At 45.2% G+C, this 15,563-nt stretch overlaps 1 protein-coding gene across 12 annotated transcripts in view; it reads right to left on the reverse strand.

The window, feature by feature from the left end:
* EPHA5 (EPH receptor A5) overlaps positions 1-15,563 on the reverse strand; it is a 420,893-nt gene that overhangs the window by 138,667 nt on the left and 266,663 nt on the right. For 7 of the 12 annotated variants that reach the window (XR_007773661.1, XM_050948231.1, XM_050948228.1 and 4 more), the window contains one exon: positions 12,671-12,776. Coding sequence is in view for 11 of the 12 variants with exons in the window: in XM_050948231.1 (XP_050804188.1) it covers positions 12,671-12,776 (106 nt within the window). In the remaining variant the exon portion in view is untranslated. The remainder of the gene's footprint in view (positions 1-12,670; positions 12,777-15,563) is intronic. The other 5 variants (XM_050948232.1, XM_050948227.1, XM_050948223.1 and 2 more) reach the window with 1 other exon arrangement.

Here is a 15,563-nt window from a genome sequence, read left to right on the forward strand (position 1 = left end):
TCACAACGTCTTGATGGCAAAGAACACAGATGCTTGCACTAAGGCAGTTAACGCAAAAGCAGGTTTTGTGATTGCTAATGTACAGTACCCATCATCTTGGTGGTGACGTACTTGAAAACCAGATATTAGGGCAGTTGTCTTCTCTATTAGCTGGACCTCCCAAACGGACTTCAGAGGCTGCCTTAGCAGAGCATATTACAGCCTGATGCCACAGGCTGAGCTGGCCCTTTAGTGGGGCTCTGCTAACTTCTCCAGATGGAGGGATTAGAAACAAGGGTCACATGGGGAGCATCTAATGAAGAACCAGGCCTGCTGGGAGAGATAAGGGCAGCCATCAGGAGCATTCAGAGAGAGACTCAGGGCCTGGGAGGGGAAGAGTTGAGAGGATGTCACTGGGTATTTGGTCTCTGTGAACAGATTGAGCCCAGCATCCCTGGACTAGAGCAAGGGAGCCTAATCTAGCTAATTAAAGAGGGTGGGACTACACCTGGGCCTATAAAGGGCTGCTAGCAGGTAGCTGAGGAAGAAGGAATGAGACAGGATGAGCCCTGGTCGGCAGAGGCCACACTGGAGTAAAGCTAACTCCTGTGGTGGGTCCCTAGAGCAAGGGGGCTCAAGGAAGGAACCCTGGGGGTCCAAGAGGGAGCAGAGCTGCAGGAGTCAAGGAAGCTGCCAGGAGTGGAGAGCCACAAACCCCTGAGAGGGGTGGACTCGAAGCCTGGGGGCCAGGTATTGAGTTAAGACTGCCTTCTGCTGGTCTGTTATAAAAAAATAAACCTTGACTGGGCCTGGATGTGGCATCACAATCTCGGGGATGGGGTACAGCGGCAGCCCCCTGGTGACAGTGGGATATGCCATACAGCAAGAGTCTCCATTGCTCCCAGGCAGGGGCCCTGGGGAGTGCAGATCTGCAGACAGCGGAAGCCAGCTACAAGGCTGGAGTGTGGGGGCGCTTGCTGCCAGAAAGCCCTGGTGGGGACAGGACTAAGAAGCCTGCATTGAGGGTGGTGAGCCAGCTAGGAAAGTCCATTTGAAGTTCCTGGGGTGTTTTTTTTTTAATGTGATATTAATAAGGACGTGGTGTGTGCCTGTAATCCCGGCTACGTGGGAGGCTGAGGCTGGCAGATAGCTCAGGGGTTCTGGGCTACGGTGCACTATGCTGATCAGGTGTCCGGTGCCACTGACAGACTGGCCAGTAGGTGGCTGAAGGACTGGCTAGAACAACACGGAGGACGTGTTCTGATCAGTGCTCTCTCTGTGAGGGATGATGGACCGATCGATCAAGTGATATTAATAAGATGGACTCCAAAAGGTGGGGGAGTTATTGAGACAACAAGTGCTGAGTGACCTTTTTTTAAATGGGGAAGCTGAGGCCGGGCCCAAACCCACACCTGGTTAGTCCTACTACACTTGATAGTAACACAGGTGTGGATGATCCAAAGCACCTACTTTGGAGCTATGGCTACTACCTCCTCTCTAGAGTCAGATGGTAAAAGGCAATACAAGCCATTGATGCTACCTGGGAACCCAGGAGCATGGATGCACTATGGAGGGCCCTGTGAATCTTTTTGGTGGGAGCAGGATATACACACACAAAGACCATCATTAATGTTGCTAGATGCTTCCCCCAGGCAATAAGCATCCCTTGTGTCTTGGCTAGGTTGAGCAGCAGTTCTTATGTGCATTAGATGGCAAAACATATGATCTTCAAATTTCAGAAAAGAGAATGCTGTGCTACCAACATATAGCATGTCAATATAATACAAACAAATTGCATTGTCTAGGCAACAAATGAAGACAGTTGTTCTAGGAATACTTCTATATCAGACGTGCTCTGATCTGTTACAAAACAGTGAGTCTGCCTACTTCATTAATGAGCCCATATATTGCAGCTACCAACCAATGTGTTATAGCTATTAATCAATGCAGCTAGAGAACCGAAAACTGACAGATAATGCAAAGCCTGTTTGTTTTGCACCTTGCATATTTGTGGTGACCACAGATGCAACTATGAGCATCTGCTGTACACAATTCAGGTCACTCCAAGTTATACGTTAAGGAATTGATCATGAGAATCAAAAGCATTGTTCTTAGTTTTCATAAGCTATTCTTCTGAAGTCTACAACTGGAGAAGACAAGATTCTAATGTTAATGGAAGACTTTTTTCTAACTTTGTACCCAGCCCTAAGATGAGGGGTGATTATTCCATATATCTGTATAGCAGAAGGCCAACAGGGTCACCTAGCTCCCACTGAGATGATACACTTCTCTCAAACATGAGAGGAACAACATTACATATTGCAAGCTGCTGGGAAAATATGTCCAGCTTGTCTTGTTTCAATACTCAGTTTTATTGCTATCCGTATGACTTTCCTAATATGGGTATACGTGATCTCTTTAGCACTACCTGCTAGGGCTTACCCAATTTACATGTTCAGACATGTCACCAAGTTTTTTTTTTTACAGTAACTGATAAGAACAAAAGATTGAGCAGATGATGTGTATGCAGTCAAAGAGAGAGAGAACAACTTTCTAGGAAAAGCATTGTATTTGAAAAAGACCACTTGGAAACATGTGCTTGCAGAAAACATCATCTTATGCCTAGGTTATGGGTCTATTACAGGAGCAGGTGGGTGAGGTACTGGCTCGCAATATACAGGAAGTCAGAATATATGATCACAATGGTTTCCTAAGGTCTTAAAGTCTATGAGATACAAATAAGCCCCAACTGATTTTTTCCCCTAGACCATACGACTAATTCTACACCCCTGATGTATATCTAATAGAGTTTATCTTCTATCTTCTCAAAGAGCACCCAACAAGATAGTATTTGAAGAGCTGAGAGCTTGTTCTCTTCCGTCTCCTATGCTTTATCCATTCCATAGCCAAGAAGAGACTTTGTGAATTCTACAAAGTATTAAGAGTGGGATGTTCAACAGTGCGAACCAGTGGCCTAACACTTCTCCCTCTGAGGTGAATGGAATTCCCGCTAACTTCAGTGGGAGCAGAGTTAGGCTAATGCAAAACATTTTTTACAGTCCCACCCTAAATCTTTATTTCATGAATATCACAGTATTCACTGCATCCCCTCAACTAACACAGGACTATATGGTGACATCATCTGTTAAGCAGAACTTCCTTGTTGATTTCAATGAAGAGTTCTGCATGATGTACCTCATGATGGGTGACAACCCCTCACCATGGTTTGCGATACCTTTCCCTTCCACCCTCTTATTAGAAACTTTGACTGAATATGCGACAAGATTTAGACATGCTAAATGCATACCTACTGTTAGCCATTCTTCAAGATCCTCACACCTGCCAAGTTCCCTGCCTGATGCTAAAATGACATCCTGAAAAACACTACTTTAACTAGGAGTTGGTCTCTGGGTCTTAGTGCTTAATAATGGCCCTGGCCCAAGTGGGGAGCATTCAGCTCACTGTCTGAGAAAGGCAACATGAGCAGAGTGAAGAGTACTTGGATTGGCTGACCTTCTAAATATCCCATTTTCCTAGCTGGGAGCAACAGCCTCTAAAAGGACAAATAGGCAGAAGGTGGCAATTAATCCCTGAAAGCAGGTGGCTTCTGCCTGTCTTTTGAGGCTTTGCATATCTGTGCACTGCCCTGAGGTATTTCTAAGGCAGGGTGGTTGGTTTTGTTTTGGTTGTTGGGTATGAAGAACCAGGTAAGTAGATCAACAAGGGAGGTTAGTTCTAGAGAGAGACAATTCTTGGAAGATGTAGTTGAGACAGTGATTGTGGCCTGCAGGCTGGCAAGACTGGGCCCCTCGGATTTGGAGAGGCGTTATCTCATCCAGAAGAGTTGGGAGAGTGACTAGAACTCTTTTTTAATAGGGCAGCTGACCAAGTTTCATTCTACTTATAGTAGCCAAATTCACTCTGAGTGAGAGGGCATTGCCAAAAAGCTGAGTGGCCATTGGGGTGATGACCTGGGGCAGGATGCTGTAGCTCTTGGATCAGCTTCCACTGACTTAAATGAAAGCAGGATTGCCCTTCCTGTTATTGGCTGTGACTCTTGACAAAAGTGGGGCCTGTTCTCCCAAAGTCCTCCTTGTTATCAAATGTATCTTGGGGGTGAGGTGTAATGCACTGTACTAGGAAACAGACATAAATCTTTATCTGTATATTTCTGCCCTCTTTCCTGTAGGGCATCACCTAAGATGCTCTACAGGAAAGCGGGCAGAAATATACAGATAAATATGTCCTTTAAAATGGCACAACAAGTCATGACTCATGCCATGAAAATCTGTCACTACTTCTGAAAAGCATTATCTACAAACTGTCTCCCGTGTTTCCTACGGAAATATCAAGTAAAGTGAACTATTTTAAAGTTCTGGCACATACTGTAACAGTAATTTTCTTAGTGGAAAAACTCATCTGTTGTGACCTTCCATGTCATAGAACGTTGCAAATCTTGGCTCAGCACCTCCGGTACACAACTCACTCACCCCAAACCTCTCTGCACTGCGAAAGTCATCTTTTAAAGAGATGTACATTTGTATCCAGAAACTAGCCGTCTGCAGCTGCGGGGGCTAACATTTAAAAGGCTAAATCAACTGAGGTCAAGGTTGGATAAGCTGCAGAAGCCAGCAACTGCCAATACCCAAGTGGCAAAATTGCCTTTTCTTTTCCTTTTGAAGGCTGATTCCTTGCCAAAGGAGAAATTCTATATACAGTAACTCCTCACTTAATGTGGTAGTTATGTTCCTGAAAAATGCAACTTTAAGTGAAATGATCTTAAGTAAATCCAATTTCCCCATTAGAATTAATGTAAATAGGGGAGTTAGGTTCCAGAGAAGTTTTTTTCACCAGATAAAAAACATATTATAAATTGTTTGTTTAAAACTTATGCTCTGTGTGTGTGTGTGTGTGTGTGTGTATGTGTATATATATATATATATATATACCCGGGCCAGTGGGGTACAGGAGTCTGGTAGAGGGCGAATATATTGGTCACTGGCTGAGTAGTTTTCTGTTCCTGAGTGACCAGAGCAGGGCTGCACTAGAGTAATCAAGAACCTGCTATAACCAATTAAGGCAGACAGGCTGATTAGATCACCTGCAGCTAATCAAGGCAGGCTAGTCAGGGTACCTGGGTTTAAAAAGGAGCTCACTCCAGTCAGGGAGGGGGGAGCCAGAGGAGAGGAAGTGCGTGTGAGGAGCTGGGAGCAAGAGGCACAAGGAGCTGAGAGTGAGAGGCTGTGCTGCTGGAGGACTAAGGAGTACAGGTGTTATCAGACACCAGGAGGAAGGTCCTGTGGTGAGGAAAAAGAAGGTGTTTGGAGGAGGCCATGGGGAAGTAGCCCAGGGAGTTGTAGCTGTCATGCAGCTGTTACAGGAGGTACTATAGACAGCTGTGATCCACAGGGCCCTGGGCTGGAACCCAGAGTAGAGGGTGGGCCCGGGTTCCCCCCAAATCTCCCAACTCCTGATCAGACATAGGAGGAGTTGACCCAGACTGTGAGGAAGATCACTGAGGTGAGCAAATCTGCCAATAAGCGCAGGACCCACCAAGGTAGAGGCGGAACTTTGTCACTATATATATATATACACACACACATACAGCATAAGTTTTAAACAAACAATTTAATACTGTACACAACAATGATGATTGTGAAGCTTGGTTGAGGTGGTGAAGTTAGAGGGTGGAAGAAGAAGGTGGGATATTTCCCAGGGAATGCCTCACTGCTAAATGATGAACTAGCACTCGGCCGAGCCCTCAAGGGTTAACACGTTGTTAATGTAGTCTCACGTTCAACAAGTCAGCACAAATAGAGGGAGGGGAGACAGCATGGCAGACAGAGACAGACACACACCCTATGTGTGTGAGAGAGAGAGATGCCTATTGCCCCTTTAAGTACGCTGACCCCATTCTAAGTACATTGCCTTTAAAAAGATCAGGCAGTTGAGACATCAGCTGCGACCAGCAAGCTCCCTCTGTCCGGTCCCCACCTTGCTCTATATGGAGAAGGGGTAAGCGTGGGGCAGGAGGAGTAGTGGGGAGGGGGACACTCTGACATTAGCCTCCCTCTTCCCCCCTCCCCTGCAGAGCAAGCAGGAGGCTCTGAGGAGCAGCTCCAAGGCAGAGGGCAGGAGCAGCACATGGCAGTGGGAGGAGGGACAGCTGAACTCCTGGCAATTGATAGCCTACTGGGCGGCTGCTGCACAGGGAACTTAGGGGAGTGGAGAGCCAATGGGGGGCTGTTGGCCCATTCTGGTTCCAAGCCCCCACCAGCTAGCTGCAACGGGCTGCTCTTCCTGCAAGCAGTGGACAAAGCAGGCAGCTGCCAAACAACCTTATAAGGGAGCATTGCACAACTTTAAATGAGCACGTTCCCTAACTGATCAGCAACGTCACAACAAAACAACGTTAACCGGGACGACTTTAAGTGAGGAGTTACTGTATGGATCATTGAGGGCAAGGGGCAGTTTTCATTGTTTCAAATGTATCTTTCCGAAGGTCCATGACAGACTCTCTTGGATTCTTTGGCAGCTCACTTTAGATGAAAAGGTCATCAATAATCGGCAGTGCATACATGACATGTCCACACCCCATGCGTTTGCTATTTTGAGTGGGATTTTCAAACACGTTGTTCTAACTCTAAGCCCACTGAACTCAATAAAATCCCACCCCTTGTTCATGCTATAATGCTATAAAACTTTTTTTTAAAAGTCTCTTTACACCCATCTTAAGATTCATAATGTTACAAAGGAGCCTTAATGTAAAGAAGAATCAAGCCTGTTAGTATCATGTGCTATACATTATTATGCACACTTACTTAGATCTACACACACCTACACATACATGTCAAGTGAGAGGCCTATTTTGGCAGCTCTGTAACTCCTTAAGGGCCAGTGATATATAGCAGGCTTGAAGTTATATTACTTTGAGCCTATGATCTGTGTCCCAGGCTCTGTAACAAACCACAGAGTTACCAAAGTATCATTTGTCTCACGTGATGCTTTCGCATTTGGCTACCTCATGACACATTCCTGCAGCACGGCTGGCATGTCATGCACCCAGCAAGACTCCTGTGATTCTCTTATAGATCTTCCTCCGGGCCAGCAGGGTCTCTGGGGCAAAGGGATAGCGAGACATCAAGCTGTCTCCTCCTGCTTTCACTGCTTCCCTGGGTGGATCTGAGCCCAACATGGAGCAACTGAGAGCAGATGGTGGTAGCAGCTGTGGCTGAGGGGACGGGATCAGAGAGGCTGAGAGGGGCAGAAAATGGCAGAGGGCCCCAGAGCTGCAGAAGGATTGATTTCTGCCCCCTTGCTCCCACTTGGCACCAGTGGGGAAACAGACACAATGAACCAGTGGAATAGCAACGGGGTAGCGCAGGGCAGCATGGTGGGCCTGCTCAGGGACAATCTGCTGCCGATCTTTGCCTCCTGCTCAGGCGGGTGATGAGTGGCCAGCAAGGGAAGGTCCCATGGGAATGAGTTGGGCTGGGAATAGGAGCAGGCAGGGTGTCTGGGGCCCTGGGAGGCCCTAGTGTTGAAGTCAGCTGGCATGTATTGGAACCCACCCGATCTTAGTCTCCAGCATTTCAAGGGATGGCCTCAGCCACGGTGCACCTGTGCTGTGGTACCAGCCTGTGCCATGCTACCTGGGATTATCTGACAGCAAAGGCTGGTACCACAGGAGACCATGGAGGGAGGAGAGCGTGTTTTCAGTAACTTCTTCACCCTGGTTAGAAATGACACGTGGTGAGCAGCTCTGAATGGATCTTGGAAGGATTGTGAGACACTGAAATTCCAAAAGGGATTGTTGGTTGTTTGGGGGGCAGTGGATTGTGTTTTGTTTTGTAATTCACACATTTCAGTCAGTAATGAGAATGCGTGCAGTACCCATACAAACACTGCTAGGACAGCAAAATTTAGCATGACTGGTAATTGTAAAATGACTCAGTTTTTTGAGGAGAGCAGGTAACCGTAAGAAACCCATAACGATAGCAACTATATATTGTGTAAATCAATGCTTATGCCTGGCTTCACAGTGGTTTTTGTAAGACAACTCTCTTTCTAACTCATTAACAACAAAGGTTTAATTTAATGAGCTTCCATTTTAATTTTCAGGTCGGATTGTTATGCAATGGCTAATAAATTATTCTATGTCACTTTATCAAAATAAAAAAGCAGTTCATTAAAATAATTATCAGACATTTTGCTCAGCAACTCTATGACCTTGTTCAGAGGACAGATTAGTTGCAAAGAGTTTCCTCGAGCAAGTAGAACAGGTCTGCAATGCAGCTTAATTGTTTCGGGTAAAGCACACACAGTTTCAAATTCCCAGGAACCTCCCGCTTCAGCAACAAACTCTGTTTCTACAGATGGACGCTGGCGTGCGGAAATGCCACAGTGACTAATGGTTCAGCTGACCTTTGGTTTAGGGCTGGCTGCCAATGGGAAGAGCCAAGCTGTTATTTACATTCACTGGAAAGACAAGAGGAACTGCAGAGACACCGGAAGGCAAATAAAAGGAGGTGTGGAAACATCTACCTTAAGGGACCCAACAGAAAAGAGACTCTACAGCCCTTCAAAATTCCCAGAGGCTGGTCCAGATGTGGAAGCGATTTCCTATGGACCCTCTACGCTTCCCCACCTAGGACCAGTTGAGGGATTAGATATTTGTTGAGACCCTTCTCCCGAAAGGCTCAAATCAGATCTCCTTTCCCAGCCTACCAACCGAGGGAGGTGTTGTCCTCCACCTCCTCCCTCCCTCCTCCCAAAATATCCCAACGTGCTCTTTTACATTCATGATTTAACCTGGCTGATTGAAAGCCAGACACAAACCTTCTCCATCTGGCAGCTGCATGGGGAGCCCGGTCTACTGCAATTCTTGTGGCTGTGCAGCCACAGGGAGGGAGCACGGCCGATACTCTGAACTGGGAATAGCAGAGAGCCTGAGGCAAGGAGCTCAGCTGCCTGAGCTGTGCTACCCTCCGGCTGCTGTACTGCTTTTAACCCCCAACCTAGAGGATTTTTCCATTGTTGGTTCTGCTGCAGGTTGATCTTTCCCCTGTTCGCCTGAAGCAGCAAGAGCATAACCACAACCTTGTGCAGTGGATCAGTCCAGCTGAATCAGATCCCGGAGTTCAAACTGTCTGTCTTGCTGGAACTCACGAATGGGAAAGCATTTGAAAAGAAAATATCTGACCTTTGGTGCCAGGCACTGGAATGTGTAAATGCTCAACAGACAGAGCATCTTACAAATCCAGACCCTAAAAGGGATTACACTGTGACCTGGCATACATTTCTCATCCTGGTACTGTCACAGCATGATAGTCACTCCAGAAATTGTCTTGAAATCATCTCCGAGACAGAGCAGCATGACTGAAATATTTTAGTGGCATTTCTGCTTCAGCAGTGACTTTTTTTTTTATTTACTTTGTTTAATTTCAAAACTGGCTGCCAGCTTTATGGTTTCTGTGGTAGTGGTTTATTTTTCTGTTGTCAAGAGACACTCAAAATACCAGTCAAGCTTTACAATTTGCAAGGAAAAGAAACTTCTAAAAAAGCCCTGCAATTCTGAAGCCATTTTGCTAATGATGGAGGGGAATTCGTGACAATTACAAAGCTGCTCAAGGCTTCTGCACTAATCATAGCTGAGGAGCTGACTAGTCTCCCCTTGATCTGGGGGCTGCATCTGCATCTACTACCTACTATCCCAGACTTTCGGACTTGAGCAAGAAGCCTTTGAAAACAGCGTTTGTGGGACAGTGGGGGAATACCAGTTCTGCCTCGCATTGTAACTCTCTGTGTGTGGAAAAGGAAACTGTCATAGCTCTGCTGATGTCTGTGGAATGCCATTTAGAATTTATACCAGTTGAGCATTGGCCCCCGGGTGTTTTAATTCATGCATTTCCCAGAAATGTTCTGTTGAGGTGGGAGAGGCAGGGTTCACCACCCTACAGAAGAAGCTAGAGGTTCTGCCTTCCTCAACTACTGATCTGGCCCACTCCCACCAGGCTGCGGCCAAGACGTTCAAAAGTGGCTAGTATTTAGTGCCTCAATTTTGGGGTGCCTGACTTGAGGGATCTGAAAGAGGCCTGATTTTCATTAGTGTGGAGCACCTGCCTGCTGAAATCCAGGCCCCTTGCAGGTATCTCAAGGTGGGTGCCTCAGACCACTGCTCAACTCTGAAAATCTCTCTGTAGGTGTATTTTGGCTGGTTCCCCCTCCAGACAGTGCAGGGGTGGGGAGAAGCCTTGCCCATTGCTCTGTCCCCTCCTACACACACAAGCTGACCCCAGGACTTGGGAATGTCTTCTGTGTCCCCTAAGCCTGGATCAGTGGACAGGGATGGGAGCGCGGGGCCCCAAAAAGAAACATCCTTGGTCACTAGGGCCGTTAAAGGTGGCAAAATAGCAGAGGGCATTAACATTAGCCAGAGGAGTTATGGGTAACAAAGAGTTTTTACAAACATATCAAGGCATACTGCTCAAGAGGAAACTGACAGAAGCCCATTAACAAAGGAGAGGGAAATTAAATGAACTAGGATTGCAAAACAAGTAGGAATGTCAGCGCTGGGAGGGGAGAGAGATGGCAAAGAGGCGTTCTTGGTGGCATGCTAAGCACAACGCTGAGCAAACACTAGCACAGAATTCAGCATGGATGGGCAAAGGTGTATCAGAGGGAGTCAATGGAAGGGGCAGGAGGCCCCCCAGGGTGGCGTTGGCTTTCCTTGCAGCTATCCCAGAATCCATTGGCAGCAGTTAGCTCAGCAAGTCCCCTGAACTCAATTACAGGGAAGCTTTGAGGGTGTCCATGAGCCTGCCCTTGATGAGAGATGCCCAGGCAGGCTACCTGTACCTCTGTGGACAGGAAACAAACCAGCATGACCTTACAGCTGCCCTTGGCCGGCAATCATGCTACTCAGGCTGGCTGGCCTCGGCACAGACTGCTTTGTGTCAAAAGAAGCTAGTCTCCTTAGTGAAATAATATCCTGATCCAGCCAGTAACTTTCCAGTTGCTCTGTCGCCATCTCACAGCTATCCCTACAATCGGTCACCATTATACAGCCGTGCGGTATATCCAGTATACCTCGCACACAACGATATACGGCGATCAAAGGGGAAAACATCTACTTCCCTTTGTGTGGTGGGGAGGAATGGGGAGAGGCAGTGAAATGTACAGATGTCTTGGCATGGTGTCTTCTGTTAGTTTGTACAAAGGGCGCTGGACTGGTTTGACAGCTGCCATAAAAAATAATTTGCATTGTGCTTTGATAGGAGTTCATTAAAAAGATATTTCATCCTCTATTGGGAATATGTAGTATATGAACAAATGTCTCATATCCTGTATATTGGCATCTATGAAAAATTAGAGGCACAGTAAAAATGGATATAGACAGAAATCATAGATTTTTCCAACCCTGCTGTTCATTTTGCATTGAAAACTTCTATTGACTTCAGCTGGAGTTGTCAAGAACTGTACGGCTCCAGCACAGTCAGGTACTGAAGCATCTGCCTACATGTAATCACATGAAGTCAATTCAAGTCACTGAAGTCAGTGGGACTACTCCTTTGGTTCAAGTTAGGCACATGCTGAAAAACCTCGGTGACTCAGGCCCTAAGGACGGACCCTCCATCAGAGGGTAGCTAACTACTGAATTTACCCATATTCAGTGTGTACTTAATTTTTTATGGCCCAAACCCTGAACACAGGGGGTGAAATCCAGACCCTACCGAAGTCAGTGGCAAATTTGCCACTGGGCCAAGATTTCACTTCTTGTCTGTATTCATGTTTTATATCACCACCCAGGGAGTTTTCCCGAGAAAGGCCAATTTGCAAAATATGAGTGTAAGCCGTGTTAGAACATCTGGATTTGACCTTTTGTTAGCAAGTCTGATGAGAGTGACTGTATATAAAGATACTTGATTCCACAGTGCATCAGGGGACCTTTTGTACACCACAAATTCTGCTTATTTTTAAACAAATGAGAAAACACTCTGGTGCGAAAGAAAGCTAATAATGAAACAGGGTCTATGTATATCAGTAGTGCCCCAACTCTTTCTGTCCGCGCCTCCCTCTCCAGTACTTCACAGACGAGGCTTACTCAGCAACGGAGCTTGGGCTGAAGCCAGAGCTGGGAGCTGAAGTGGGGACGGGGGAGAAGCTGAGGCTAGAGGGAATGAGGGCAGAGCTGGGCTGGGGATGGAGCAGAGGTGGAGCAGAGCTGCAGCTGGACAGGGAGTGGAGCAGCACTGCAGCGGGGCTGGAGCCGGACAGGGAATGGACCAGGGGGTGGAGTGGAGCTGTGATTGGGGGCGGAGCAGCACTGCAGCGGGGCTGGAGCCGGACGGGGGACGGACCAGGGGGTGGAGTGGAGCTGTGACTGGGGGCAGAGTGGGGCTCAGTGATGCTCCTTCCCTGCCCCTCCCCACGTGCCATGTGCCCCCCGAATGTTTCTCTGTGTCCCACAGTTTGGGGGCCACTGATCTAGATAGAGATGAAAATCACTGGGAAGTAAACTACATATATGAACGGAAAACATGTGTTTCTGATTTCAACATATTTATAAAATCAGGATGTCCACATACTGCACTGTGTTACATGACAGCATTCACTCATTTTCTAGCCTCCACCAAAATATATATATCTATATAGGCTGAAAAAGTATAAATGCACAGCTCCTTTATCTTACCTTCCACTGAGAAGGAAACCAATCACAACCGCCAACAGGATAACTCCCACTGTTACTGACACAGCAATTATAGGAATCTGGCTCTGATCACTGGATGCAGCTACTGCTGAGATGAGAAACAAAAAATGGAGATTAAGGTTAAAATTATAGCCAGTACTCACAAGAAACTTTATTTCAAGGCTGCCAGAGATATTGCAGTTTCACCAATTCATTAATTATTTCACAGGTTGGTTGGTTGGTTTTTCCTCATCTATTCTTTTTTGAAAGAAAAATGGAGGGTGGGGGGAAGGGTTCAGGTTTTGGAAACTTTAATTTACCATCCTCATCAAAATGTCACAGAATTTCCAAATGGTAAACTGGAATCTGTTTTCCTGATTGTGCAGTGCTAGAAATCAGTCAGGGAGGAGATGGACACCAAAGAAAGTTCTTTTTTTGTGTGTGTGACTATTTAAAGACAAAGTTTGCAGATTGAATTCCTATTAGCTGGAAGATGTGACATAACAACGGTCTCTTAAATAAAAGGCAGACTGAATAAAATTACCTCAGCCTTAGGAATCTTCAGAGGCACCTGCATTAACTCTTTGTAGCACCTCCAGCGTAAGACCAGCTGGTGCTCTTTGGAATAAAGTTGTGCTGAAGACTAATCTTTTGGTTGATGTCTGTTTACTGTAAGGAAAGCAGAATTGCTTCCAGATTGTGTCCTTTCAAAAATCCCCCTCTGCAGATTGCTTGAGAGGAAGGATTGTTGCATGATTAAAACACTGGACTAAGGAGACCTCAGTTCAATACCTGGCTCTACCAGCAGCTTCCTGTTAGACCTTTAATAACAGACATATTAAGTCTGTGCCTCAGTCCCTGTCCGTAAAATGGCGATTATAATAGCACTTAATCTCTACCTTGTCTGTTTAAATTGTAAACTCTTTGGTGAGGGAACTGTCTCACTATGTGTTTGTACAGAATCTAGCACCATCAGGCCCTGGTCTTGGCTGGGGCCTCTCAGCACTTCTATTATCAATAACAAAAAAAATGTCTACTCTTTAGAAACACAGTGTCAGTGTTTAACCAGTAGCTGGTCTCATACTTGAGGTTAAATGCAAGCATTTTAAAATTAATTCAAGCTGTCTCATTTTGGCCTTAAATCATATGACCTTCCTAGTGAACTGCTTGCCTAGAAAACATTAATCATCCTCCTAACTGGGGATAAATGTTATCTGAACCATATTTACATTTTCACTAAAATGTCATGGTTCCAATAGATAATCAGAATCACTTACCAGTAGATTGCCCCAGACAGAGTTTAGTATAAATGTTATAGACAATGGTCACTATTGAAAAAAAATCAAAAATTGCCAGCATTTAACATGCATTGTTTTTTGAGATTAACACAGTGCTTCTATCTCCTTGGAATAGAGATATCTGTAGAATCTCTGCAGTAACAGTTGGCATTCTAGCCTTCATGGTTGCAGAGAAAAGCTTGAAAATGTGATCTCTAAGGGCTGCAATACCATAAAGCAAAGAAAAAATTAGCCCAAATTTGGTGTTTTAAAAAATTGCATGAAATTGAACAGGGCTTGGCAGAATTTGATTTCTATACATAATGTTGATGGACAATATAAATGTTCAAGAATTTTTTTTTACATTTTTATCCATTTGTGGGAAATCTTGGGGGTGGTCAAGCAGTAGGGGTAGGGTGTCAAACAATAATTATTTAGTGAGAATAGACACCGAGATTCAAAAAGTTAAAGCTTGATAACGGCTAAACACAAATTATCAATAGCATATGTCAAAATATACAAAGTAAATATCCTTACATCAAATTCTAAGAAGTTCTCCTGTGGCATTTTCCTGACTCTGATTTCACTGATCATAGATGGAAACATGCTCTGTCTGTTTGTGTGTGTTCGGTGAGATCAACGTTTACTGACATTCACTGATAAAATTAGACTTGGGAGGTTTAGATTGTTAAAACAATCACACAATTTTTGGGAACTCTTGGGGTTGGCAGTACTGAAAACTGGGTTGAAAAAGTGCTTTCCACTGTGCCTTGGAGAAGGGAGGAGCTGAAGCAGAGATAACTATGCCCCTTAATTTCAAGGGCAGGGGATATTGGCATGTAGAGGTCTCCTTGGGACATGGCTGATCAGGGGAGGCATGGTCAGACTCACAGTTATTTTGGGTGATGGGCTTCATTACAACCACAATTACGGTATGACATGGGGGACACATTAGCACTTTCCCCCCAAAAGATCAGCAGAAACTGATTGCCGTCAAGCAGGCCTTCAATTAGAAGATGGAAGGGGAATAGAGTCCTTAAATTTATAGAAGCTATAAAATAATTGGATAAGGCCCAATATTAAATGTTAAAAAACCCATAATGTATTAAACATTGATTTTGCAATAGGTTTCCAAGTAGCACTTTATATGGTAACTCTCTGATTGGCAATTCATTACATATAGTAGGGCCCAGCTAAAGTACAGTCAATGATTTCACAATGATTGGGCCAGAACATTGAATCTTTTTTGTCTAACTACTCAAAACCTACACCATCACCTAGAGATTTTACTAGCATCACAAATGTATAGCTGTCATAAACGGATAGTTAAGGGTTAATGTCTCTTTTACCTGTAAAGGGTTAAGAAGATCAGTAAACCTGGCTGACACCTGACCAGAGGACCAACGGGGGGACAAGGTACTTTCAAATCTTGGTGGAGGGAAGTCTTTGTTTGTGCTGTTTGTTTTGTTCATTGTTTGTTCATTTGTTTGGGGCTAAGAGGGACTAGACATACACCCAGGTTTTCTCCAATCTTTCTGAATCAGTCTCTCATGTTTCAAAATAGTAAGCACTAGCCAGGAAAGGCGGATTAGTCTTATGTTTGTTTTCTTATTTTGCAA

This window comes from Gopherus flavomarginatus, chromosome 3 (genome assembly GCF_025201925.1).
Source record: "Gopherus flavomarginatus isolate rGopFla2 chromosome 3, rGopFla2.mat.asm, whole genome shotgun sequence".
In the NCBI taxonomy this organism is placed as follows: Eukaryota; Metazoa; Chordata; order Testudines; family Testudinidae; genus Gopherus; species Gopherus flavomarginatus.